Here is a 25992-nt window from a genome sequence, read left to right as displayed (position 1 = left end):
GAGAGAATCTCAAGCGGACTCCGTGCTGAGCATGGGGCCTGATGTGGGGCTCAATCCCATGACCCTGAGATAATGACCTGAGGCGAAATCAAGAGTCAGGCACTTAACCAACTGAACCACCCAGGCGCCTCAGTGTTTTTGTTTTCTTTGGTTGTATTCCCAGAAGTGGAATTGCTGGATCATATGGTAGTTCCATTTTTAATTTTTTAAGGATCTTCTCTACTGTTTTCCATAGTGGCTGCACCAGTTTGCATTCCCACCAACAGGGCACAAGGGTTTCCTTTTCCCCACATCCACACCAGCATCTATTACCTCGTCTTCTTGATGATGGCCATTCTGATGGGTATGTCGTGATGTCTTGTTGTGGTTTTGATTTACTTCTCCCTGATGACTAGTGATGTTGATCATCTTTTCATGTATCTTTTGGCCATTTGAATATCTTCTTTCAGAAAATGTCTACTTGGGTCTTTTGCCCATTTTAACTGGATTACTTTTCTGATGAATTCTTTATATATTTTGGATATTAACCCTTTATCAGATATTTGGTTTGCACTTTTTTTTCCCATTCTGTAGGTTGTCTTTTTACTTTATTGATGGTTTCTTTTGTTGTGCAGAAGCGTTTTAGTTTGATGTGGTCCCACTTAATATTTTTTAAAGATTTTATTTATTCATGAGAAAGAGAGAGAGTGCATGAGCAGGTGAAGGGGCAAAGGGGAAGGAAAAACCAGACTCCCAACTGAGCAGGGAGCCTGATGCAGGGCTTGATCTGAGGACCCAGGGATCATTACCTGAGCTGAAGGCAGACACTTAACCGACTGAGCCACCCAGGTGCCCCTGATGCAGTCCCACTTATTTTTTCATTTTGTTGCTTGTGCTTTAAGTGTCCTATCTGAAAGACCATTGCCAATTCCTATACCAAGGAGGTTTTTTTTCCCCCTCTTTTTTCTAGGAATTTCATGGTTTCAGGTCTATATATTTATATCTTATAATACATTTTGAGTTAATTTTTGTGAGTGGTGTAGGATAGGAGTCTGGTTGCATTCTTTTACATGTGAATATCCAGTTTTCCTAGCGCCATTTATTGAAGAGATTGCCTTTTTCAAGAGAACATTTAAAGTTGAACCAAAGCTCAGTCAGATGCTGTGGTCATTTTACATTCCTGCCCCAAATAATAGTTCTCAATAAATATTTGCTGCTTTGAGGTTAAGTATCTTTTTGAAGAGTTGATTAATCTATATTTCTCTTGCCCTGGAAGATGCATCTTAAAAATACTCAGATGCATAGATCTTTGAAAATTTTATTTAAAGGCCTTTACAGCAATTAATTGCATCTGCCAGCATTTTTATAGGTTCTCATACTTCACAGAGAGGCACGCATTTGTTCTTTTTTGAACACGTTAATGAGCACATTGTGTAGCCAAGGAAATCTTAAGTGAATTTAGGGGACTATGCTGAGATGTCATATGTATTACTTCACTGGATCCCGCAGGACTCTGTAAGGTAGGTCCCATTATCATTTCCATTTTACAAATGAAAAATTGGAAGCTGAAAAGCCGTGAGGGCTAACCTTTTCAAGGTCAAATGAAAGTAACGGAGCCAGGACTGAATTTGTATGGTCTGTAAAGTCCACAAAAGCAGGAATAATATCAGTTTTCGCTCCTCATTTAACTTACATCCAGAACCCATTTTATGGCCCATTTAATGGATTAAGTGATAACTGAACATGTAAGTGGGGGAAAAGCACCCAAGAGTAAATAGCAAGATAAGAATATCATAAAGTATTTTTTTTGTCTGGCACTTAGACCTCTGTGGGTTTTGAGATACGGCAATTTATACAAATAAATATTTGTGTGGCATAACATTTCTAATTGTTTAACTCTTGCAAGATGAACTGCCTTTAATTGACACTTTCTTTTTTAACTGTTGCATCATGAACTGCCTTTAATTGACACTTTCTTTTTTTAATTGTCCTTAACTCCTCTAATTTGTCTATCTTTTATAAAATACTGCTCCCTAAATTGAAAACAGCAAACCATCAGAAGCCTAATTAAGGCTGAATAGTACACTATAATTACATTGATTATTTTATGTTATTTATTTTAGATAATGTGCCCCAGGAAATTTTTGACTCATGTTCATCTCGTCTTCCAATAAAATACCCTAAGTCCATCTTTTTTGTTTATTTATTTTGCTAATGCATTCATGATGTTGTATGTTTCTATATATGAGTAAAAATGTGGTATATACCTTTATCTTTTATTAATGTTCCTAATTCTGTCAAGTTTTGTTGTATTTTAATCTTACCTCTGTCACTTTTTCTCTCCCTTCTCAGCTTTATGTTAGCTCAAGATTTAATGAGCGTATTTTCTTCTCATGCCTCAAAACCATTATAAAAAAAATGGAAGGATACATAATCATGTGTTTCCCCTATTTGGCTTGAGATCCCACCTCTTGTTATTCTTAAGCCTCTCTATTTTTTTTTAAAGATTTTATTTATTTATTTGAGCGAGAGAATGAGAGACAGAGAGCACAAGAGGGAAGAGGGTCAGAGGGAGAAGCAGACCCCCCCCCGTTGAGCAGGGAGCCCGATGCGGGACTCGATCCAGGGACTCCAGGATCATGACCTGAGGCGAAGGCAGTCGCTTAACCAACTGAGCCACCCAGGCGCGCCAAGCCTCTCTATTTTTTTTTTTTAAAGATTTTTTTTTTATTTATTTATTCATGAGAGAGAGAGAGAGAGGCAGAGGGAGAAGCAGGCTCCCAAGGAGCAGGGAGCCCGATGCGGGACTCGATCCAGGGACTCCAGGATCATGACCTGAGCCGAAGGCAGACGCTTAACCATCTGAGCCACCCAGGTGCCCATCCTCTCTATTTTTTAATATTGATATCAACTTAGTCCATTTTTCTCTCTATTTAGGTGTGATATGGAAACCCTACTTAGTGTTTATTTTACAAGTAAGCCCTGTGTTAATAGAAAGGAAGCAAAACGTACATTGCTTCTGTTATCTTTTGTTCCTTTCTGCTTACAAAAGTTAAAAAATAAATTCATCAGTTTATCTCACACTGAAACTCAAATATGTCCTTGACTTCAAATTTATAGCCATTTTGAACAAACCATGGATTATTCCTATTTCTCTCAGTGCTTCAGTCTGTGGCATGCAGAATTCTCCTCTAAACGTTAAGATGTATCATAATTATGCTATATATCAATTGGTTTTTCACCTCCTGCTGTTTGTTCTGGGCAGGCCCAATGCTGTTTGGTGAGGCTCTCCACCATCCCCCCACTAGCTCAAACTAGAAGTTTCCGCCACTTCTAGAAGTCCCACATTAATGCCCAACCACCAAAGAAGGACAACTTGGATGCAATCCATGGTTTATCACTCACTGGCAGTTCCATTCCGATTAGTGGAACAAAACAGCAGAGGTGTACCTCTACAGAGCCTTCTCAAAAGCACAGGCCCAGGAACAAATTAACGCATTTGTACATAACTCAGATTCTTTCTCTCTTGGCCTCCCCTTTGGAGTGTAGCCAAAAAAAACCTCCCAAACTCCTCAGACCTTTTGTCACCATGCAGCTAGCTGAACTTTTCTTCTGCCTTTTCTAACTGCTGCCCACTTCATTTGCATGTTTGTTTGTTTCAATATGGAGAGAAGAGGGGTTCTTGTCAAAAGAGTGCGTTATGCCTTTTTAAGCATTTATGAGCCAGGAGGTCTACTTGGTGTAATCTTTCATGGTATTTTTGGCTCAACAATCCTGTCTCCAGAATGTAGAGTTTCCTGCTGTTCTGTCTATTGCCCTACTTTTGTCTCTCTAACATTCTGGTGTAATTTCCCCTGGATTTACTAATTTAACTATTCTGATATCTAACTTCAATTTCATTTCTCCATAGTGATCAATAACATTTTCCCTGGATTTTCCTTATGATCAGTGCTGTCCATTCAGCATTTCTCTACCTTCCCCTGCTATAACGTTTTTAATCTCTGTATAAAAAGAAGCCTAGTTGTCAGATTTCCCAGTTGATCCTTTTTTATTTCATTTCATTTGTCATTTGTATTATTTTGTTACAACCATAAAATAAGAGCTGATGCTTACATTGCACTGCTCAGATCCAGGCCTTTTCCTAAAAGCTTTACACGTGTTAATTCCTCACAACATCTTCCCCCCCACACCCGGGGTAGGTACCATTATTAGAATTTGGTTTTAAAATGGGGACACTGGAGCTCAGAGAAGTTAAGTAACTTGCCTAAAATTTGCCAGGACTCAAACAGGGCACATTGAGGCTTGCGACCATGGTTATAACCATTACAGAAGACAACAGGATAATAGCAATACCTCTTACTATTATAGTTCCTCATTAAGCCTAGTAAATATCCAGCTGTCAGTCCCCCTTCTGAAAGGATGACGGTCTATGATATAGACAGGTCTGGATTGCGTGTTTCGTGTTCTGTGTTGTCATGTTATTTCTCAGTGCCTTTCCCCCAGTCTTTTGAGTTGGTGGGAGTGAGGTGGTAAAGTAGGGTTGAGTCATGCAGCTTTCTCACCGTAGGTGAGAAAACAGTTTCTGGAGAGGAGATGTTGGCATTGTCTTCCAAGTCCCTTGGTTTTCCTGAGATAATGGGGGTTCTGTCTCCACACTGGCCACCTGTGCCTGAGAGGCTCCCTGCCTGGTTCTATTCACTTCACTCGAATGTGCAAGACTCACTAGTGAGCTTATGTCTAATGGGGATGGGGCAAAATCCCTAGGCTAGGTTCTTTCTGGTATAGAAAGTCAGACCCAATAGAGCACTTCTGTTCTATGGCTTGCTTTCAGTTTTTCCATGTAAACCCTCAACCTTGGACAGCCCGGGGCATGCCCCACCACAGCGCTTGGATGCTTCAATACCATTAGGTTATTTCCAGACGTTTTGTAAACAGCCTCAGAGATTTTTCTTTGTCATGAGTCCTATAAATAATTCACAAAGTTTCAGCCATAGAAGTTTTAAGGCAAAGAGCTAAATATTCCATGTCTTTTACGTATAAAGGGCTTATACCATTGGTTTTGAATTTTGTGCATGACCCCCACAGACATAGACTAAGGCCCACAAAAATTCCTGTCATTCAGTGAGGAAATACTGGAACTAAGAAATATAAATTCTCCATCCGTGTTCTATCATATGATTTCTCTACCTTTAAAAAAATAAATATTTTAATGTTAAAATTTCCAGATAGAAAATATGCCAAAGTAGCTATTCTACATACTCTTCACAATAATGAATCTTGTTATGATTGACTAAACAAATCACAGGTTTATGTAGTTTAAACTGAAAGTGTGTACTAATAGTCCATTTATATTCATTTTGTTACTCAGTTGGCAAACATGAGATGGGCCTCCCTGGGCCCGAGTGTGTTGGGTGACAGGGAGGCAGAATTCAACACATCTCTGCTCTCAAAGACTCATTCCCTAATAGGAGATTGAAATGAGGATAAATGATTTTAACACAACGTGATCAATACTACCAAGAAAGAATAATTCATTCTAGGGTATTGGTTAAAACCCACCAAATGGTTAAAACTTTCTGCCTTTGTAAGATGATTCAGATTTTGCAGCTTTCAAAGAGGGAAGTGTATTTCAGTCTGAGAATAACATGTGCAAAACATGGAAGGTGGGACAGAGCCGACAGGCTCCCACTGGGCCCTGGCAGGCCTTGATTGCTGACGACCCCACTGCCTAGAACAGTGCCTGGTAGGTGCTTAATAAATATATCAGTGTCTTGTAAATGCATTAGCACCTAATTATATTTGTAATATGTCTTTGACGTAAAAGTATATACTAACCGTTGTTTGTCAAAGGAGTTGGTGGGAGTGAGGTGGTAAAGTAGGGTTGAGTCATGTAGCAAAGGAGCTGATGTACCTTGCTCTGGGGAATGGACTTGGACCTTGGATGTCCTGGGAAGCCATGGGAGCTTTCAAGCAAGGGGTGACATCAATTAAATGTGTGCTTTAGTTGGGGCGCCTGGGTGGCGCAGTCAGTTGAGTGGCTGGCTCTTTGTCACGATCTCAGGATCCTGGGCGCCAGCCCCGCGTTGGGCTCCATGCTCAGCGCAGTCTGCTTCAGGATTCTCTCACTCTCTCCCTCTGCCACTCGCCCAGCTCACTTGTACTCTCTCTCTCCCTAAATTAAATCTTAAAAAAAATGGAAATAGAACTTCCTATTTTGTTGTGGTCCTTTCTAAAAATATTTCTTACTGTAAAAGTAGTGCATACTCATTTCCTGGAATTCATCAAGTATTAGAAGAAAGGTATACTAATCCAGCAATAACCAGCACCAACATTCTGGTATACTAATTCCTGGTGTTTTTTGAAATACACATTTTATACACATAATATATTTTACATAGTTGCAATCATAATGTATATCCAATTGTGTGTCTCCTCATGAAAGTTTACATTATACATTATGTGTTCTGCATGTTATTAAAATTTTCACCAAAATCATTTCTGTAAATTTATTAAAACTTATAAAATCAGGTTATACAGATTACAAAATCTTGTTTTGTCTTACTAGTTTGTGTGTGTGTGTGTTTGACAATTTATGTTCATAATTCATTCTGGTAATACTGTTATGATCTACCAAGCTCAATTTATTCCTTGAGAATCTGGCAATAAGTGCTATGCACTATTTCCATCTCTGGGTCTTATTCAGTGTGTTTAGAATTGTCAGATCATCTTTAGTTAGATACTAGCATTGTAATATTTATTAAGCCCTCTTCCTCTGTCTCTTTTTTCACCGAAGAGTTTGAGACATATATTGGCATAATTTATACATACATATAATATAGTCAGTTTAGCCAGTCTTTATTTTTTTGGAAAATGAGTCTTTTGATATTTCCAATTTATTTTCTTTTAGGAATTTCTAACCACACACACACAAAATAAAAGTTTATTTGCTGTTTATTCCAACAGTTGAAAATAAAAATAGTTTTCTCTGACTTTTTACTGTCAGACTTCGAGGCAGTCAGTGCTTTTCAACTAAATGTTTATTTGTTGGATCTGATGTAGCAGTATTAAAGAAAAATGTTTTAATATTAAGTCCCAAACTCTGGAAGCCTTCTATTAAAGTAAGCTGAATATGGGAAAATCAGATTTATTTTCATATTTCATATTGCCGTTCTTGCGTTTTGTGATCTGTGCTGTTCATTTTCACAATCTAATCTTAAATCTTTTCTGATATATTCATGTCTTTGAATGTTACTGGTTTTCATGTATATTTGTTTACAAAGAGAATTTACTTTTCTCGTGGTCTTCTACTTCATGGTCTTTTGTCTTAATGATTATATTAACTCCGTAAGTAGAGATTGGCAATATTTTTTTGGAAAAGGCCAGATAGTAAGTAAGTATTTTATGTTCTGTAGACCATAGGGCTGAGTGTTGTTGCAACCACTCAGCTCTGCCTCTTTAATGCAAAAGCAACCATAGATGAAATGGGAACAAATGAGCATTGGCTGATACACAGTATAATTTTCATTTGCAAATACAGGCAGCTGTATTTGTGTTCTGCAGTAATAGGTAACAGGGACAAAACAAAGACCTCAGGATAAAATATGATTGATCTATTAAAAATGCTTTTTCTTTTCTATTATTTTAGTTTATTTTAGCTAAGAATGAATGCATTTATTACTCCATTTTTAATAGCAGAAGCATTCGTTTTAAGTACCCTTATAGAAACATCTTTATCCATTAGCCTGTTGTATTTTTTTCTGTCTTGGATTTTTAACCAGCATGGGTTGTTGGAACACAGCAGTTAATTTCGAACTACATCAAAAATTGACTCATTGTTCTGGGTATTTTTTTTAACCAAATGTATATTCATACTTCACCAAATTAAGTCATCGGTAAAGAAATTAGCATTAATAGCCCCATCCTATAATGGATTGGGATTTGGATCAAGTATTGATTGTGGCAACCATAGTGTACCATTACTCTTGTATTCTGGCCATTTGTACACCTGAGCACTTTTCCAAGAACACGAACTCAATTGGAGATGTATAAACCTTTCTGCGGATTTCCCTCGTGATACTTTGTAGCTCTCAGAGATCACATTTTCTGAATGTTATATCTAATTGCTACAAGTGGTCTGCTGCACTCTCATTAGAGACAAAGCAAGCTTTCTCAGAAACAATGAATACATATGTACACATTCAACTTTCCAAGTTCACACTAAAAATTCTGATGATGAAAATTATTTTCTATTCTCTCTCTTAAGCTTTAAGATAAGAAAGGGTATATTTCATTTTTATCTTCTCTGATGGCTAATACTTTAAAATACCCCCATTCTTGAGGCGCCTGCGTGGCTCAGTTGGTTAAGCGTCTGCTTGGGCTCCGGTCATGATCCCAGGGTCCTGGGATCGAGTCCTGCATTGGGCTCCCTGCTCAGCGGGGAGCCTGCTTTTGCTTGTACGTGTGTGCATGCAGGCTCTCTCAAATAAGTAAATAAAATCTTGGGGAAAAAATACCCCCATTCTTCATCAGGTTTTGTATGTTGTATATTTCTGTGTATTTTTGTATTATTCTCTATATTTCTCTTGTTTTGGAAACTAAGAAACATTTTCTACCATTTACCTCCGGGAAAATGTAATGTTCTTTGTGGGTTAGGATGCATTGTTGTAGGGTTATACTTTCAAACTGAGAAACTTCATAAGCTGGTCCTAACCTACTACCTACCTGTCTTGTCCCCTACTTGCTCTGTACTCCAGGCATCACAGGTATGCATTGCATTCAAGACTTCACTCAACCTTGTACCACCCTAACTTTGCTGTCTGGAAAATGGTCATGAATGTGTTCTCTGAGGCTCGAGTTAGAGTTGCTTTCTTTCATACCTTCCCAGGCAGAGTTACCTGCTTACTCTACTAACATTGCCTTTTCCTCACTGAACTATGACTTCATCATCTTTAGTTATCAGTCCCATCACAAACATCACTTGTCCCCTTTCACAGTGCCCTGTGACAAACACATCAAGCCCGTAATAATTACGTGTTGACCTGAAGGAACACCTAGAGAAAAAGGAAAGGCACTGATCATTGTAGACTCTCTAATCATACTTTCTTTCTTTATCTTTAGGTATTCTTGAAGTTTTACACTGTGTGTTGGTAGAAAGTCCAGAAGCTCTAAATATTATTAAGGAAGGACACATTAAATCCATAATCTCGCTTTTAGACAAACATGGAAGAAACCATAAGGTAAGGGAACGAATGTATTGCCATGGATGAATTCTGGGATAATTTTATTTATTTATTTATTTATTTATTTATTTATTTATTTATTTATAAAGAGTTGGAGTTTTATTCTGATTGTTATGGGAAACTGATGAAGAATTTCTTTTTTTAAGATTTTATTTATTTATTTGACAGAGACAGCAGGAGAGGGAACACAAGCAGAGGGAGTGGGAGAGGGAGAAGCAGGCTTCCCGCTGAGCAGGGAGCCCGATGCGGGGCTCGATCCCAGAACCCTGGGATCGCGACCTGAGCCAAAGGCAGACGCTTAACGACTGAGCCACCCAGTCACCCCTGGGATAATTTTATTATTTTTATTTATTTATTTATTTATTTTTAAAGATTTTATTTATGTGACAGAGAGAGAGACAGCACAAGTAGGCAGAGTGGCAGGCAGAGGGAGAGGGAGAAGCAGGCTTCCCACTGAGCGGGGAGCCCGATGCGGGGCTCGATCCCAGGATCCTGGGATCATGACCTGAGCCGAAGGCAGCCGCTTAGCCGACTGAGCCACCCAGGCGCCCCGATAATTTTAAATATATTTTTAAAATAAGATAACTTTTAAAAGGTGTGTCAAATGTGTCATGAGTGTTTCTCATTTCTTAATTACAATCAGGTGATACTGTTTGGTGCTTATTTGTAGCACCCTTGAGACACTGAGCAATTATCAGTTTGTATGTAAGAGAAACTTGGAAGATATGTGACCTCGTGGCTGTCATGTTCACATGGCTGGGTCCGAGGGAACGTGTTCACATTCACGAGAAGTGTGGGGATACTCAAATATGAATAAGGGAATTAGTCGGCTGGAAGTGCTTTCTCTCTTCAGGTTCTGGATGTCTTGTGCTCTCTCTGTGTCTGCCATGGAGTCGCAGTCCGTTCTAACCAGCATCTCATCTGTGACAACCTGCTGCCAGGAAGAGACCTACTATTACAGACACGTCTTGTGAACCATGTCAGCAGGTAGACTCAGATAGACACTGTCACCAAATAGGTGGCGTAACAAGGAATTCATGTTCTGGCTCTGTAGTTAAGGCATCCTGTGGTCTGCTTGTTTTATTAGGATATTTTACATATTACCCCAGTGAATAGTGTAGTTTTATATAAGTCGGATGGAATAATAACAATAATAGGTGAACCAAGCAGGATGTGCTTTTATCACAAGGCTGTAAGCTTTCATAGTCACATTCATATGAGTTTGGCTTATCACTGACCTCTTCAGGAGCAGGCTGACAATTCTTCAGGTATACAGTTATATGTAATTATGTTTTGTGCTTTCTTAGAATATAAGTAAAAACGCTACCCTTTGAAGGAGGCTACTCCTCCTTCAAAGTGGCTACTATATATAATAAAAAAGTTGAATCAGAATGTCTAAGACATAATAAATTCCATAAAACAATAAAACTACATTTTTGGTTAGATAGCCCTTCCAAGGTATCAGACGTTCCTTGAGTACTGTGTGCCCGCCGCTATTCTCTGTGCTTTCCATGTATCCTACACTGTGTTTGCACTGGGTTCAACCAGTCCAACTAGGTACTATTATACACATTTTAAAGATTAAAATGTTGGACTGGAAATGGAACTCAAGTCTAATGCCAGAGACTGGGCCCTTAAATACCAAGCCACGCTGCCTTCCTTATACCAAGTAGTATAATAAAAATAATACAGCTTACCATTAAGAAAATATTCTGCGTGATAGTAATAATTTTGAATATATTGTATCTCGCAGCTATCCAGGAAGTAATCACTACCTTACCCTGTTTTAAACAAAAATGTAGGGTTTGGTGTATATTTCTATATTGTGTTTTTTTAACAGGATTGATTTATGACTTCCTGAATAGCTCTTTATATAACAGACGTGCTGTTTTTGAGTGGTATTTCCTGAGACCTTCACTAATCCTAAGCATTAACATAGAGTCTAAGTCCCTTAGAAATGGAATTAAATACAACTACCTAGAAATTCTTCTGCCCTCAGAGAGGCATTGAGAACAACAAAGCTGCTTATCACCCTGGTTCCTTTACTAATAACATGGCTCTTCAGCCTTGTACCTTACCTGACCCACAGCTTAGTTAGGAAAATGTCTGCATGTCCTGAATTAATGATAACTCCATGAATTCTAAGGGCCCGTTATATTGAATATCTCACCTTAAACATGATCAATGGTATAAAATATGCTGAAAAGCAATTCAGAAAAAATCATCTTAGGTCCCTGAGGGACACTGCCAAGTAATTGGAAAAGCAGACACCTGCCACTGAATGGTAGGCTGGCTGTCACCGCCTACCGCCTCAGTGACTTAGTAATTTTGCAGTACTGAAGGAAAACAGATTTAATATGTTGCATTTTGGAGAAACAGGACCGATGTTCGAAATAGACATAAATGAACACAACAGGAGGTTTGTCCAGAGTTTCTCATGTGCTCTTCCTATCTCTTTAAAGCATGAGACCCAATATTTTTCTGGGCGTCAGCGAAGGGTCGGCTCAGTATAAGAAGTGGTACTATGAGCTGATGGTGGACCACACGGAGCCGTTCGTGACCGCTGAAGCCACCCACCTGCGGGTGGGCTGGGCTTCCACCGAAGGGTACTCTCCCTACCCGGGAGGCGGTGAGGAATGGGGTGGAAACGGAGTTGGAGACGATCTCTTTTCCTACGGATTCGATGGCCTTCATCTCTGGTCAGGTCAGCACCATCTGCATCTTCCCCTGCGTGTGCGAAGGAAATCTGTTGCCCTTTCTCTGTGTTTCCAAAAGCTATCTGCGCTACGTATATTCAGATACGTTTATTCTTCAGAAATTTACCATGGAAACAATGAGTGAGAATGTTAAGTAAAAAGCAGAATTTCACTATGGGAAAAACAAAACTGTTACAATTATGGTACATTTCCAAAAGACTGTATTGTTGATGAACAGTATGTTTGAAAAGTGGCATTTTGATTCATAATAAACTGCAAAAACAAAAACAAAAACAAAACACACCAAATTTGTGTGTTTCCTACTTACTTGAACAGGTGTATGTGAAACTTTAGTTTCCAGTATAAACACCAAAAAGCAGATCCTGGAAAATAATTGGAAGAAATAGATTAAGTTCCATCTCCTGGTAGATAACGTAACATTGGGAATTGGTCATTTGTGATGTGTATTGTGAGGTGTCAGTTTATTATCAGATGACACTTTATGTGGAACTGTTTAAAAGTAAGTGTGTAGTTCATTTCACCAGCCATCAACCTGAACTTTGATAGTTGAGTATATATTAAGAATGAGTGATAGATGTAAAAATCATATCGTTTTCTCTAATTTAATAGAAGGTGCATTTTAGTTGGCTCCATTTAAAAGCTTAGTTCTTTTTTTTTCTTTTTAATTTTATTTTATTATGTTATGTTAGTCACCATACAATACATCATTAGTTTTTGATGTAATGATCCACGCTTCATTGTTTTCATATAACACCCAGTGCTCCATGCAGTACGTGCCCTCTTTAATACTCATCACTGGGCTAACCCATCCCCCCACCCCCCTCCCCTCTGACACCCTCAGTTTGTTTCTTAGAGGCCATAATCTCGATGTAGCTGTTTCTTAGAAACTGGAATTCATCTGGATTCTGCAGACATACGCTTGTGCTCATAAAACTGCTTTAGAATACAGTTCTCATATTATTTTGTAACATATTAAGGATAGAGAAAATATGGGAAATATATGTATTTTTACATATAAAAAGCTGAAATCTGTCTCTTAGGGGGTACAAGAGATATTTGTTAATGTTTTAGAGGTCTGGTAGCTTATGAACATTTTAAAAGTTAAATTGAATTAAATCTAAGAGTTTAGTAATGGGTTTATAAAAAAAGCACTTCATGTCATTGTATTTTATCATTAATATTCACTGAATTTTTCCTTTATTCAGTGCTAGTAGCTAAGTAGTCAGGAAGAGATGAGGCTCCATTTTGGATATTTCATCTAGCCATGGGGACATGTAGTTGGGGTCCAGGTAGGAGGGTGGTGTGTCTTATACACGCTGTACTCTTCTGGCCAGACCAGAGTCAGAGAGCCTGTTCCCACAGTACAGTTTTCCTACTGACTGAACAAAGGCAAGGAGCACTAACATCAGAAAGCCCAACAAACGTCGAGTAGAGGTGTAATGTCTCTCTTTATAATACATATTAATTCCCACCCTTCAGATTTTACTGTCTCCTCTCTTTACTTCCTACTATGGCCCCACATGCCATGGCTACTCAAGTGAATGAATGAAACATGTTAACTTGTTTTCCCATTACACAGAGATGAGGGGGAAGATTACTCTGATAGAATAATGCTGAATTGCCTCTAATTATTTTAACCGTACCATACCACTTTGTTTTCATTTTTGCATTTAATTTGAAGCTTTTTCTTTCAACTCACTAAAAGAACCCAACATTCATGGAGTTGACCTGTATGCATTACACTTTTTATTACAAGGTATCTATTAAATAAAACAGTTAAGAATGAAAACAACAAAAATACTCAGTGAATCTATGAATATATCTCAGAGAGGAGGGTAGGTTGTAGAATTCAGGAGAAAATCATTTGAAACTTTATATCAGGAGAAAATACTCAGCTGTATTTATTTATTTTTTTAATGGCAAGAAAGTATGTACTGTGTCTTGCCTATAGTTGAAGGTGTGGTCTCTCAAGCTACTGGGGTCTGTCAGTCAGACAACAAAAAGAAATAAGTGGCATCCAAATTTTTTGGTAAGAAAGAAGTAAAACTTTCACTATTTGCAGTTGACATGATACTATATATAGAAAACCTGAAAGACTCCACCAAAAAGCTGCGAGAACTGATACAGGAATTCAGTAAAGTAGCAGGATACAAAATCAGTGTGCAGAAATCTGTTGCATTTCTATACACCAATAATGAAGCAGCAGAACGAGAGAATAAGAAAACAATCCCTTTTACAATTACACCAAAACCATAACATACTTAGGAATAAACCAAAGAGGTGAAAGACCTGTGCTCTGAAAACTATAGAACACTGATGAAAGAAACTGAAGATGACACAAAAATATGGAAAGACATTCCATGTTCATGGATTAGAAGAGCAAATATTGTTAAAATGTCTATACTACACAAAACAAGCTACATATCTAATACAATCCCTAGCAAATGCCAATAGCACTAGAACGAAAAAATCCTAAAATTTATATGGAACCAGAAAAGACTCCAAATTGCCAAAAACAATTTTGAGGAAGAAAAGCAAAGCTGGTGGCATCACGATTCCGAACTTCAAGCTCTATTACAAAGCTGTAGTAATCAAGACAGTATGGTACTGGCACAAAAATAGACACAAAGATCAATAGAATGGAATTGAAAAAAACAAATAAATCCACAATTATATGGCCAATTAATCTTTGACAAAGCAGGAAAGAATATTTGATGGGAAAAAGACAGTCTCTTCAACAGATAGTGTTGGGAAAATTGGACAGCAACATGGAAAAGAATGAAACTGGACCACTTCCTTTTACCATACACAAAATAAATTCAGAATGGATGAAAGACCTAATGTGAGACCTGAAACCATAAAAATACTGGAAGAGGACACAGGCAGTAATTTCTCTGACATTGGCCTTATTAAATGCTTTCCTAGTTTTAGATTCATAGTCAACAAAGACAAAGCTAAATCAGTTGGCTTTTGACTGATTTACCAAGGTCAGAGTCATAGTAATTCAGATAATTTTCTTGGGGGTCACTCTTCTGTTCTTTTTCTTTTTAATAAAGTAGAATTTAAATTTGTGATTTCTGGTATAGAGCACATTCTTTACCACTTAACCTGCTGTAATTTAAGCGTGGTGATGTTTTTTGGAACAAGAACTGGGCTCATGAGCACAAGTTTTGAGCTTTATCTTCACTTATTCTTTCCAATTTAAACTTTGCACGGTGTTGCTACATTGTCCTCTCTGCGAATGCAGAACTGGATTTTGGGCATCCAAGTTCCAAGTGTTTGTAAGGGAGGGCCAAAAGTGTGAAAAATCTTGATGCTTTGAGAGCATTTAAATATGGAAGTGTGGAAGAATGTCCTAGAACAGTAGAATAGAAAGATGGGTACAGATTTCTAATCCAGGAATGATAAATCACACTGCTGCTGTCTTCCTTTTTTTTTTTTTTTTTAAGATTTTATTTATTTATTTGACAGAGATAGAGATAGCGAGAGCAGAAACACAAGCAGCGGGTGTGGGAGAGGGAGAGCAGGCTTCCCACCGAGCAGAGAGCCCAATGCGGGGCTCGGTCCCAGGACCCTGGGATCATGACCTGAGCCGAAGGCAGACGCTTAACGAGTGAGCCACCCAGGCGCCCTGCTGCTGTCTTCCTTTATGGCTAGTACAGAGAACAGGAATGTAGTTGTCATCTGGATGTGATAGGTTTGCATAAATGTGACCTGAAAATGCTTCTAAATGGATTCAACGGTACGCACATACCACTGAAACTGTGGTCCTGAGGTTGTTCACTAGTGATCCTCTGTCTTAGCTGTTTGTTTCAGGCATCACAAGAGAGTTTGCCATGGTGGTTTTTAGTCCTTAGCATTAGCATCATAATATCCCTCAGACTGAGCAATATATTTGGAGTATGTAAATATCTGTATAATAACATTTTTATTAGCTATAGTTCTTGATACAAACAAGGGTATAGACCTTTTTATGTGAGTTGCATTGCTTTTATATGATTTTTTTAAAAAGCCATCTTTATTCAGGGAATTTTAGAAGTACTACTTGATAATGAATTTATTGCTTGCAGATTTGAATATTGATAAAATAAAACATTGACACATTTTAAAAAGTAGATATGCTCTACCACTGGCATTTCAGATATGCTGTTGGTAAAAATTTTGGCCTGCTAGAAATTTTAAAAAGGTCTTATAAAAATGCAAATCTTGTATCGTGAAATCTATCTCTGTCTTTGCTCAAATTGAGAAATTTTGTATGCATTTGTGAGCATGTGTTTGAGAGAGCCTTACCTTCATGTCTTCCAGTGTGTCCACAGAGACTAATTAGCAAAGGAGTTTTGACATAGTCAAGAATGAGCATAGGCCACAGGTTGGCCGGGGCAAGAAATGACATTTATCAAATAATCCTTGTCACGCCTCAACTCGTATCCTGCTGTTCTCAGGAAGCCAACCAAGATCTTGTGTGAAACTGTAAAGCAAACCAGTTGGCATGCATTTGCCTCTTAGCAAACAATGCACGAATGAACACATTTTCTGCTTTCCTTATCCCTATTATTTTTATTTTATAAAACAAAGGGGACTGAATATTTGGAAAGGGTCCTGACATGCAAGTCCTGCTGTGTCCGAGACTCTGTGTTCTTTTAAACCATTAATTTAATCATCATAACGACTCTGCAAGGTGATGGCATTTGGCTTCCAAGAAATCAAGGTTTAGAGAAGTTATGTAATTTGCTGATGGTCATACAAGTAGTAGGTGGTAAAGCATCTGTTGGAACTCAAGTCTCTCCCTCAAGATTTCTCTCTGACATCATTATATTATCAGCTTCAGCTGATTTGTGCATCAGATGCCATCCTTCTCCAAGCAGAAGTTCCTCTGCATATCAGAAGGTCCATTTTACAATAAAGAGAGCAGCATGGCTCCTGAAAAAAAAAAACCAAAAAAACCAAAAAAACAGTTTTTGGACAAAGGATTTAACATATAGCATTAATATGCATTCAAGATTTATTCTCTTCCAGTATTGTGCATTGATTTGTCAGTACCTACTCAAATCTTTGCCTCTGAAGATGATTCTGTGAGGAAAAAAAAATCACCGTCCTTACTGTTTTTCCTCTATAGGCTGTATTGCTCGTACTGTAAGCTCACCAAACCAGCATCTGCTGAGAACTGATGACGTCATCAGTTGCTGTCTAGATCTGAGTGCCCCGAGCATCTCGTTCCGAATTAACGGACAACCTGTTCAAGGAATGTTTGAGAATTTCAACATTGATGGCCTCTTCTTTCCAGTTGTTAGTTTCTCTGCAGGAATAAAGTTAGTATTTCTTTGTGTTGTGGTCTGTGTCCCTTCTGACTTCTTATACTTTCACAGAAGACTTGGCACTGCCATGCCCCATGCACTGCTAACCTTCTACCTCACTCCTGGGCATCTGTGCCCAGGGCATTTCTTTGGAGGAGGAGGTAAGATTCACCCAAGAGAGGCATCTTGGGAGGCTGAATACTTTGTCCACCTGTTCTAGCATTTAGACGGGGCAGTCTGCTAACCCTACCCCAAATCTGTGTCCTGAAATATTTCAAGCCCATTTCAGTTTACTTCTTTATTTAATAAGGGAAATGAACAACACTGCATAAGAAAATACCACCTTTTCCTTGTATTTCATTAATTTTCCTTTTCTTGTCATCATATTTCCCCACCCCCCTCCAAACCTCCTCTCTTTACAGAAACTGAATGGATTTTTTTTTTTGTTGCTCTTCATCAGGTCAAGATATCTCCTCTCTGTGTTACCCTCTATCTGTTGTACTTGTAAATTATCTGCTGTGAACAGCTGGGTCAAGAGGGTTTCCTCTAACCTTTTGCTTTCTTGCTGTTACCAGATGGAAATAGATGAATGATAATTCTTTTGAGTTCTACAAAGAGAACTTTTTTTTTTTTAAAGATTTATTTATTTGACACAGAGACAGACAGCGAGAGAGGGAACACAAGTAGTGGGAGTGGGAGAGGGAGAAGCAGGCTTCCCGCTGAGCAGGGAGTCCGATGTGGGGCTCAATCCCAGGACCCTGGGATTGTGACCTGAGCCGAAGGCAGATGCTTAACCGACTGAGCCACCCAGGCGCCCTGAGAACTCTTTTTTTTTTTTTTTGAAGATTTTATTTACTTGAGAGAGAATGAGAAGGGGGAGGGTCAGAGGGAGAAGCAGATTCCCCACTGAGCAGGGGGCCCCATGTGGGACTCGATCCTGGGACTCCAGGATCATGACCTGAGCCAAAGGCAGTTGCTTAACCAACTGAGCCACCCAGGCACCCCTACAAAGAGAACTTTAACAAGCAATGGTCTGTTGTGATAAGGGACTACCCTGTCACCTATGAAAATATGCATATAGCTACCTCACGAGAGTGGCTCCCTTATTAAGACTGGCCATGAAGTTATTCTGGTTATTTTTCGCATTATAATTCTATTCATACGAATAATTCATGGTTATAGAAGTACCATATTGAAGAGGGGACAGAGAAAGCATGAAGTATTAGCTCTCCATGCACCAATGACCTTTTCTGTTCTGTTCATACAAATTGTATTTCTTTCTATAAGCTTCTGGAATGTTCTAAAATTTTTTGTTTTTCTCATTTTTTTTTTTTTAAAGATTTTATTTATTTATTTGACAGAGAGAGACATAGCAAGAAGGGAACACAAGTAGGGGAGTAGGAGAGGGAGAAGCAGGCTTCCCGCGGAGCAGGGAGCCTGATGTGGGGCTCTATCCCAGGACCCTGAGATCATGACCTGACCCGAAGGCAGATGCTTAATGACTGAGCCACCAGGCGCCCCTGTTTTTCTCATTTTTTGCTCTTTGCTTTTTATTTTATTTGCTTTATTATTATTGCTATTATTTTTGGCCTGAAAATGAACCACAAATTAGAAAAAGAATTGCAAGGAAAATGAAAATCTGATTTTATTTTTGTAAAAGCGGAGGGCCCATGAAATCAGTATTGTTTAGCTGTGTTTCAAAAAGCATTGTTCAATGGAACTTGTTTTAAATTATTTTTAATTAAAGGACTTTGATATATAAAAGATTTTAGTAACGGTTTTTCTGGGGTTTTTTTTTTTTGTCTTCGAAGAAGAAATAAGGTGACCTTTCTTCCGCAAAGAAAGTATCATTTGAGTTCCCTTTAAGGAATTTTACTGGGAAGTTGGACATTGGCAAGTGACTGTTATTTCTTTTTATCAGACCTCACGCAGTCCTGTAATTTTAAGTATATAGATATTTATATAATCTTTGCTCTTTCTCTGTTGACTCTTTGGGCCCCTGGAGACATTAAATGACCAATTACTGTGCACGGGTATTAGGTGTTTCTCCTATAGGAATATGATGCATGTGCTTTTGCTATTTCTCCAGTGAGTGATAAGTTTTCTTGGATCCATCAATGTAATGTAATCAGCTTGTCCTCTCATCCTGTTTTACCTTGTGTGCTTAGAGGCTCTTAGACTCCAAGGTGCCCACACTGATGGTGCTCAGGGGAAAGTGTGGCTTCTGATAAAGTTAATTTTGTGCTAATCATTTATTCCATGTGTTTTGTTGATTGGGGAACTTTCAGTATACCAGAGCTATACCTGACCCTGACATGCATCCTTTTTAGGGTACGCTTTCTGCTCGGGGGGAGACACGGAGAATTTAAATTCCTCCCACCACCTGGGTATGCTCCTTGTTATGAAGCTGTTCTGCCGAAAGAAAAGTTGAAAGTGGAGCACAGCCGAGAGTACAAACAAGAAAGAACTTACACACGAGACCTCCTGGGCCCCACAGTCTCCCTGACGCAGGCCGCCTTCACGCCGATCCCTGTGGATACCAGCCAGGTACCCAGAGCACCTACTGTCATCCTCTTGTGCTGTTGTTCTGATGGGCAGTGGCTTTTGGACTCTTTTAACCATGGCCCAAGGAACACATCTGACAGTTGTACAGTTTATATGCAGAATCAAAGTTTCGTAAAATAATGCTTACCTTTGTCAGAGCCACTCACCTATTTTGTAGTCAATTCTATTCTGTTTTTTAAAGAGTGATCTCAAGCCACTACACTGATTTCATGATGCACTGATGTGGGTCACAATTGGAGGTAATGCATACTAATTTTAGGGTGCACTTTTTACATACGGTGGACGTGGAGTTTAGTTCTTCAGTCACCTAGATACACTATTATTTTGAAGCAATTTAACTGACCTTTATCTTAAGTAGAGATTGAGATCCTGCACTCTATAGTCAGAGTGCTTGGGGTCAATTGCCTACTTAGGGACCTTGAGGAAGTCGCTCCTCTTGTGAATTGGGATGCTAAGAGTATGTTTGACAGAGTTAATAAATAACACATTAGCACGATACTTTGCAAACAGGCACCCGAGAAATGTGAGTCCTTATTCTTTTCTGTTTCATAGATGTGAACACATCTTGACATTGACAATGAATTAAATAATTGCTTTATCTTGATGCTAAAGTAACTTCAGTAAGGTTGGTTATGCAAAGTTTGTTTGTGAAGATCCATGAGATTGCCTCTAAAGTCTGAAGTAGAGTTAATACCAGGCCTCAGAAGGTTCAGTTGTTGAGCAAATACTTGTTTAGCGCCTTGAATCCTGTTTTCTGTCTCATCATGCTGGCCTTTAAATTATTGAGTGCAAGAAGCAAGCTTTGTTCATGGCTAAAATTCAGTGTGGTGTTTCTTGCTGCAGGATGGCAGGATATGTGTGGTGCTACCAAAGTTTAGTAGTAAACATCCATCCAGGGATGGATGATTGGATTATGCAGTGGGAGCGCATTGAGAATTTCCTATGACATAGATTATTTCCACCATTGTGGGGAAAGGGAACAGTGATAGCCTGCTCCCTGGGGAAACTGTCTCATCAGTGAACGTTGTAGGCAGTCACCTGCTCTATGTTTGTGGAGGGACTGGCTCTGGGGTGACACCTAAGTGCATTGCCAAACACCAACAACCAACCCCTGACCTTGAAAACCATTCATGTTCTTTATGAAGAGGTCATTAAACTTCCTCTTTTGAATGAGAACATATAAAGATTGTTTTCCCTAGAAGCTTATTCTTGGAAACCATTAGAAATAACAGAGCAGAGTCAAGGGAAAAGCATAGATCACTGCAAATATTTACAGGCTCAAAGAGCCAGTGGATTATCCTTTGGTCACTGAATTGCCTTCATTCTAGCCTGTGTAATAGCCAGTTAGTTTAAGAACTTTGGGGTGATTTCTCTTTTTAAATGATGCACGCTCTGGTGCTTATATCCCACATCCATGAAGGCATTGTTCTTAATGGTGACTATCCCCACCAACACCCGTCCTTCTTCCCAACTTTGTTCATAAATTCACTTGGAAACTAAGCTGTCCCACCAAAAAGTCCCCAAATTACCTAAACAATATTTTTATAACTACATTAGAAGGGTTGGAATCTAGTTATATTATTAACATTTTAATGGTTTACAGTGGTTTTATTTGTTTCAATTCACAGTGAGGACGGTTAGTATGGTTTTATTGCATTTGTTTCTGATGTGTGTTTTCTTTCTTATTTTAGATCGTGTTACCTCCTCACCTAGAGAGAATAAGAGAAAAACTGGCCGAGAATATCCATGAACTCTGGGTTATGAATAAAATTGAACTTGGCTGGCAGTACGGTCCGGTACATAATCTTGAAATTTATTTTCAGATTTGTTAATACATCTTTCTAAAAACATAACCTTTTCTCACTCATCCTGCTATGTGGTAACCTGAATCAATTAGATTGATTTTTTTTTCCCCTACACATTAGTTTTTGTTCAGTTTTTCTTTACAAGGGGGAATGACATTATGGTCGTGTTCGTTGAAGGATGGCTCAGTTGCCTAGACAATTGAAAAGTTGTCATTCTCGAGGCTGAGAGTTATATTTTTAAATCAAAGTTAACATATACAGACAATAGGCATTGACTTCTAAGCCCCTGAGAAAAAAAAAATCTCATTCAAGTTGAAAGTGAAAGCTGAAAATGGAAAGAAATTAGTCATTTTCCTTTTCCTTTATCTGATGCTTCGCTTTTTTTAGTCTTAACTGTGTGTAGCAGTCAGTACAAGTCCTGTGGGCTGAGGGCCGCGGTTGGTTTCATAGGTGGAAGACAGGCTGAGATACAGTGATTGGATATATTTCCAAATTATTATTTAAAGATCTAAGGGGGCACCTGGATGGCTCAATTGGTTAAGCATCTGACTCTTGATTTCAGGTCAGGTCATGATCTCAGGGTCATGGGATCAAGCCCCATGTTGGGCTCCATGTTCAGCAGGGAGTTTGCTTGAAATTCTATCTCTTCCCTCTCCCTCTGTCCCATCCCCGACACCGCACCATGCTTGCTCTCTCACTGTCTCTCAAATAAATAAATAAATAAAATCTTCAAAAAAAATAAAGATCTTAGTTTACGGTTTGTCAATAAAATTTTTTTTTTAAAGATTTTATTTATTTATTTATTTGATAGACAGAGACAGCGAGAGAGAGAACACAAGCTGGGGGAGTAGGAGAGGGAGAAGCAGGCTTCCCGCGGAGCAGGGAGCCCAATGTGGGGCTTGATCCCAGGACCCTGGGATCATGACCTGAGCCGAAGGCAGACGCTTCACCAACTGAGCCACCCAGGCGCCCCGATAAAATATATATTAAAAAATTTCCTATGTAATTCAGTGTATCATATACCTATTTTTGGCAGGACTGTGGCAATACTTTTATTTTTATAATATTATTAGTCTAGGTATCCCAAAATTTGACTGAATGTAGAAATGAGTGCATTCACCCTGTCATAGTTTATTGCATTGAGCTTTAAATAAAGAACATTTTTTATTAGTGTTAGTGGTGAATACCACGTGATACCCCACACTACTTCCTCATGTTTATATATTAATTTAGAGCTTCCCATTTTCACATACACTCTCTCAGATTATTGGGTTAAATTTTCATAATAGCACACAGGGCTGTTATTTCAGTTTTGCTGGTGATGACATCTCTAAGAGTTGGGCCTTGACAGTCGCAGAGCTCATGAGGAGCTAGGACTGGGATCCAGATTTTCTAGCTTTTACTCTAGAACTGTTTTCACTGTAAGACTTGCCAATGCTCTTAGAGTGGCTGAGGTAGGAGACGGCAAGAGTTTCACAAATGTGTGCCTGGCAGTGGGGAAGGGGAAACATGATTGCGAGACATGTTTTAGAGTTCACGTTTGGGGTGTGGGGAATAGAGGGAGGAAAATCTGCACAAGTTTCTGGTTTTTGCTTGGACACCTGAGAGGACAGTGGTGTCCGTGATTCTCCCATGTAGAGAAGAGAGGCGAAGTGGACATTACATAAATGGGGAGTAGATTATTTCAGGACTTGGACACCTTCATTTATACTTTGATGTTTAGAATTTAGAGTGAGATTTTGTAATTCTATATTTCATGTATGCATCTACCCATTTAATTAAGTATGTATGATACATGCTTTTGTGTAAGTCCTGTTCAATTGTAAAGATCACCAGGAAGAAGAAATAATATGTTATTTTTAACTTAGCGATGACCTGAAGAGTTTTAAAAAGTTCTTGCAGGGCGCCTGGGTGGCTCAGTCGTTAAGCGTCTGCCTTCAGCTCAGGTCATGGTCCCAGGGTCCTGGGATCGAGCCCCACATCAGGCTCCCTGCTCAGTGGGAAGCCTGCTTCTCTCTTCCCCACTTCCCCACTTCCCCACTTGTGTTCCCTCTCTCGCTGTGTCTCTCTCTGTCTAATAAATAAATAAAATCTTTAAAAAAAATAAAAAAATAAGAAATAAAAATAAAAAAGTCCTTGCTTAGGTTTGTGTACTTTTTAGATGGCATTTCTAGAACCTGGAAATTATTCTCATGGAGTAATTTTGTACCCCAACAGCACATGGCTGTCATCTAGGCTACCACATGGTAATGCCTGTGTCATTTAGGACTCCAAGAAGATAATCTATCTACTAGTGCAAGGATCTAGAACATCTTTCTCATTAATTCATTCCTAAAATCTTGGATTTTGTTTACTCTGATGGCTAATACACACTTTCAAGGATTAGTATGAAAAGGCTAACTGATTTTGTTAAGGTAAAGGAATAATTTGCAATATCTGCAAGTTACAGTGGGTGAAATGCACAGCTGGAACCCCTGCAAAGACTTTAGATCAGTCACATTGTCGATGGACATCTCTAGTCTGTTTGGCTCTAAACACATAAAATTACTACACATTAAAACTAAGTCAACACTATACCTTTCTTACGTAGACTTCATTTCAATACATGAAACATTTGTTGAGTGCCTACCATGTATTAGGCATGTTCTAGGTGCTGGGAATACATCAAAGAAGAAAAGAGAACAAAATTCCTCTTTTCTATGGTCTTACATTTTAGTGCTAGGAGATAGACCCTAAACCAGTAAGTGTCTGGTTCTGCCAGCAGGTGGAATTTGTTACGGAAGAAAATGAAAGTGTAGGGTGAGTGGGCAGTTGGCCATATTGGGAAGGGGGACAGGATGAACCTGGTTGAGGAAGTAAGATTTAAGCAAATGCTGGAGGGGCTGGGGGGTGAGCATGTGGGTGTCAGGGTAGAGCAGGCATGGGCCCTGGGGCCAGGAACTGTACCGAACAGAACGGGGCCCAGATAATGCCAGGTTTTACCACTGACCGCAAATGTTAGCGCGCCTGGGGCTTAACAGGGACAGCTTTGCTGGGGTGATAAGCTGAACCTTCCTTCTTACTTTTCCCCTTCATTTTCCTCCCACGCAATTGGATTGCCATTGCTGGTGTCTGAAATTGGAGATTTTTATTATAAGGATTTCTGTCCTGTTTCAGGTTAGAGATGACAATAAGAGACAACACCCATGTCTGGTGGAATTCTCCAAGCTGCCTGAACAGGAACGCAATTACAACTTACAGATGTCGCTTGAGACCCTGAAGTGAGTTTCTTACTTTTTCCTATTTTCTGATCTGCCTGACCTGAAACAAACAAGGTATCAATACACTTTAATTCAGTTAGAATTAAATTAATTAACTCAAAACTTTTCATAATCACAGGTGGATTGGATCAATATTTGTTGGGAATTAGACTTTTGACCCTGCTATTTTACGTCTTTATGCTTTATAAAGTATTTACCAAAGAGTGTTCTATGGATATTTTGGGTATTACAGAATACGAGGGTTCTGTGATCAGGTACAGTGCTATTTGCTGTGTGGGCCAGGGACCAGGTCTGTTCACAAATTGCTTTTGATTTGTGACAACGTAAGTAAAGATACTAATAATAAGTGTTGAGAAACTTTTACACCAATTTAAGGGAACAATTTTATGTCTTATTGTATCTCATAATTTATAAATTGTAGGCTTATATTTTATATGTCTTCATTTAAAAATTTTAATTTTCTCTAACAAGTTTTATTGTATTTTATCAGAGAATCAGACCACAATAGGCTGGAAATTAAAAGAAAATTGGCCCTTCATCACAGATAGTTTGAGAAACACTGCTCTAATATATTTTAAAGATGCTGAGTTAAAACAATTGTTTATTTTACTGATGGATTTTTTAGTGCTGTGAATCTCTAAGATGGAATGGAATCCATTTACCACCTTTTTTTTTTTCTTCTGGAGAGTACCTTGTTTTTACCATACCATCTTATTTTGGGGGGGGGGGGCACGTTTGCCTGCCCGAGGAATGATCGCAGGTTGAAAAGCTGCCTTAGGCAATTTGCATGTTATCTTTAAAGGCAGATTTGCTTTTCAGTGACACTGTCAATTGTGTTCAGGAATTTGCCACTTACCATTGCAAATGAAAGAATGAGGTGGGGTAAAATAAAGGAAGGAAAGTAATTTTAAATTTTAATATAAAAAGTTTATAAAAGGGGCGCCTAGGTGGCGCAGTCAGTTAAGCATCTGACTCTTGATTTTGGCTCAGGTCATGATCTCAGGACCTGGAGCCTGCATAAGATTCTCTCCCTCTCCGTCTGCCCCTCCTCTTGCTCTCTCTCCCTCTCAAAAGAAAAGAAAAGTTCAGAAAATATTTTTAAGAAGACTATAATGTTTCTTTAATTCCTTTTC

At 38.8% G+C, this 25992-nt stretch overlaps 1 protein-coding gene across 1 annotated transcript in view; it reads left to right on the top strand.

Annotated features, from left to right (window-relative positions):
* RYR2 (ryanodine receptor 2) overlaps positions 1-25992 on the top strand; it is a 547432-nt gene that overhangs the window by 215130 nt on the left and 306310 nt on the right. Inside the window, exons 18-24 of the mRNA XM_021696142.1 lie at positions 9097-9215; positions 10072-10205; positions 11681-11922; positions 17052-17244; positions 19560-19776; positions 21486-21590; positions 24756-24859. Of these exons, the coding sequence (XP_021551817.1) occupies positions 9097-9215; positions 10072-10205; positions 11681-11922; positions 17052-17244; positions 19560-19776; positions 21486-21590; positions 24756-24859 (1114 nt within the window). The remainder of the gene's footprint in view (positions 1-9096; positions 9216-10071; positions 10206-11680; positions 11923-17051; positions 17245-19559; positions 19777-21485; positions 21591-24755; positions 24860-25992) is intronic.

This window comes from Neomonachus schauinslandi, chromosome 6 (genome assembly GCF_002201575.2).
Source record: "Neomonachus schauinslandi chromosome 6, ASM220157v2, whole genome shotgun sequence".
Classification (NCBI taxonomy): Eukaryota; Metazoa; Chordata; class Mammalia; order Carnivora; family Phocidae; genus Neomonachus; species Neomonachus schauinslandi.
This window is presented reverse-complemented; position numbering and strand designations above follow the sequence as displayed.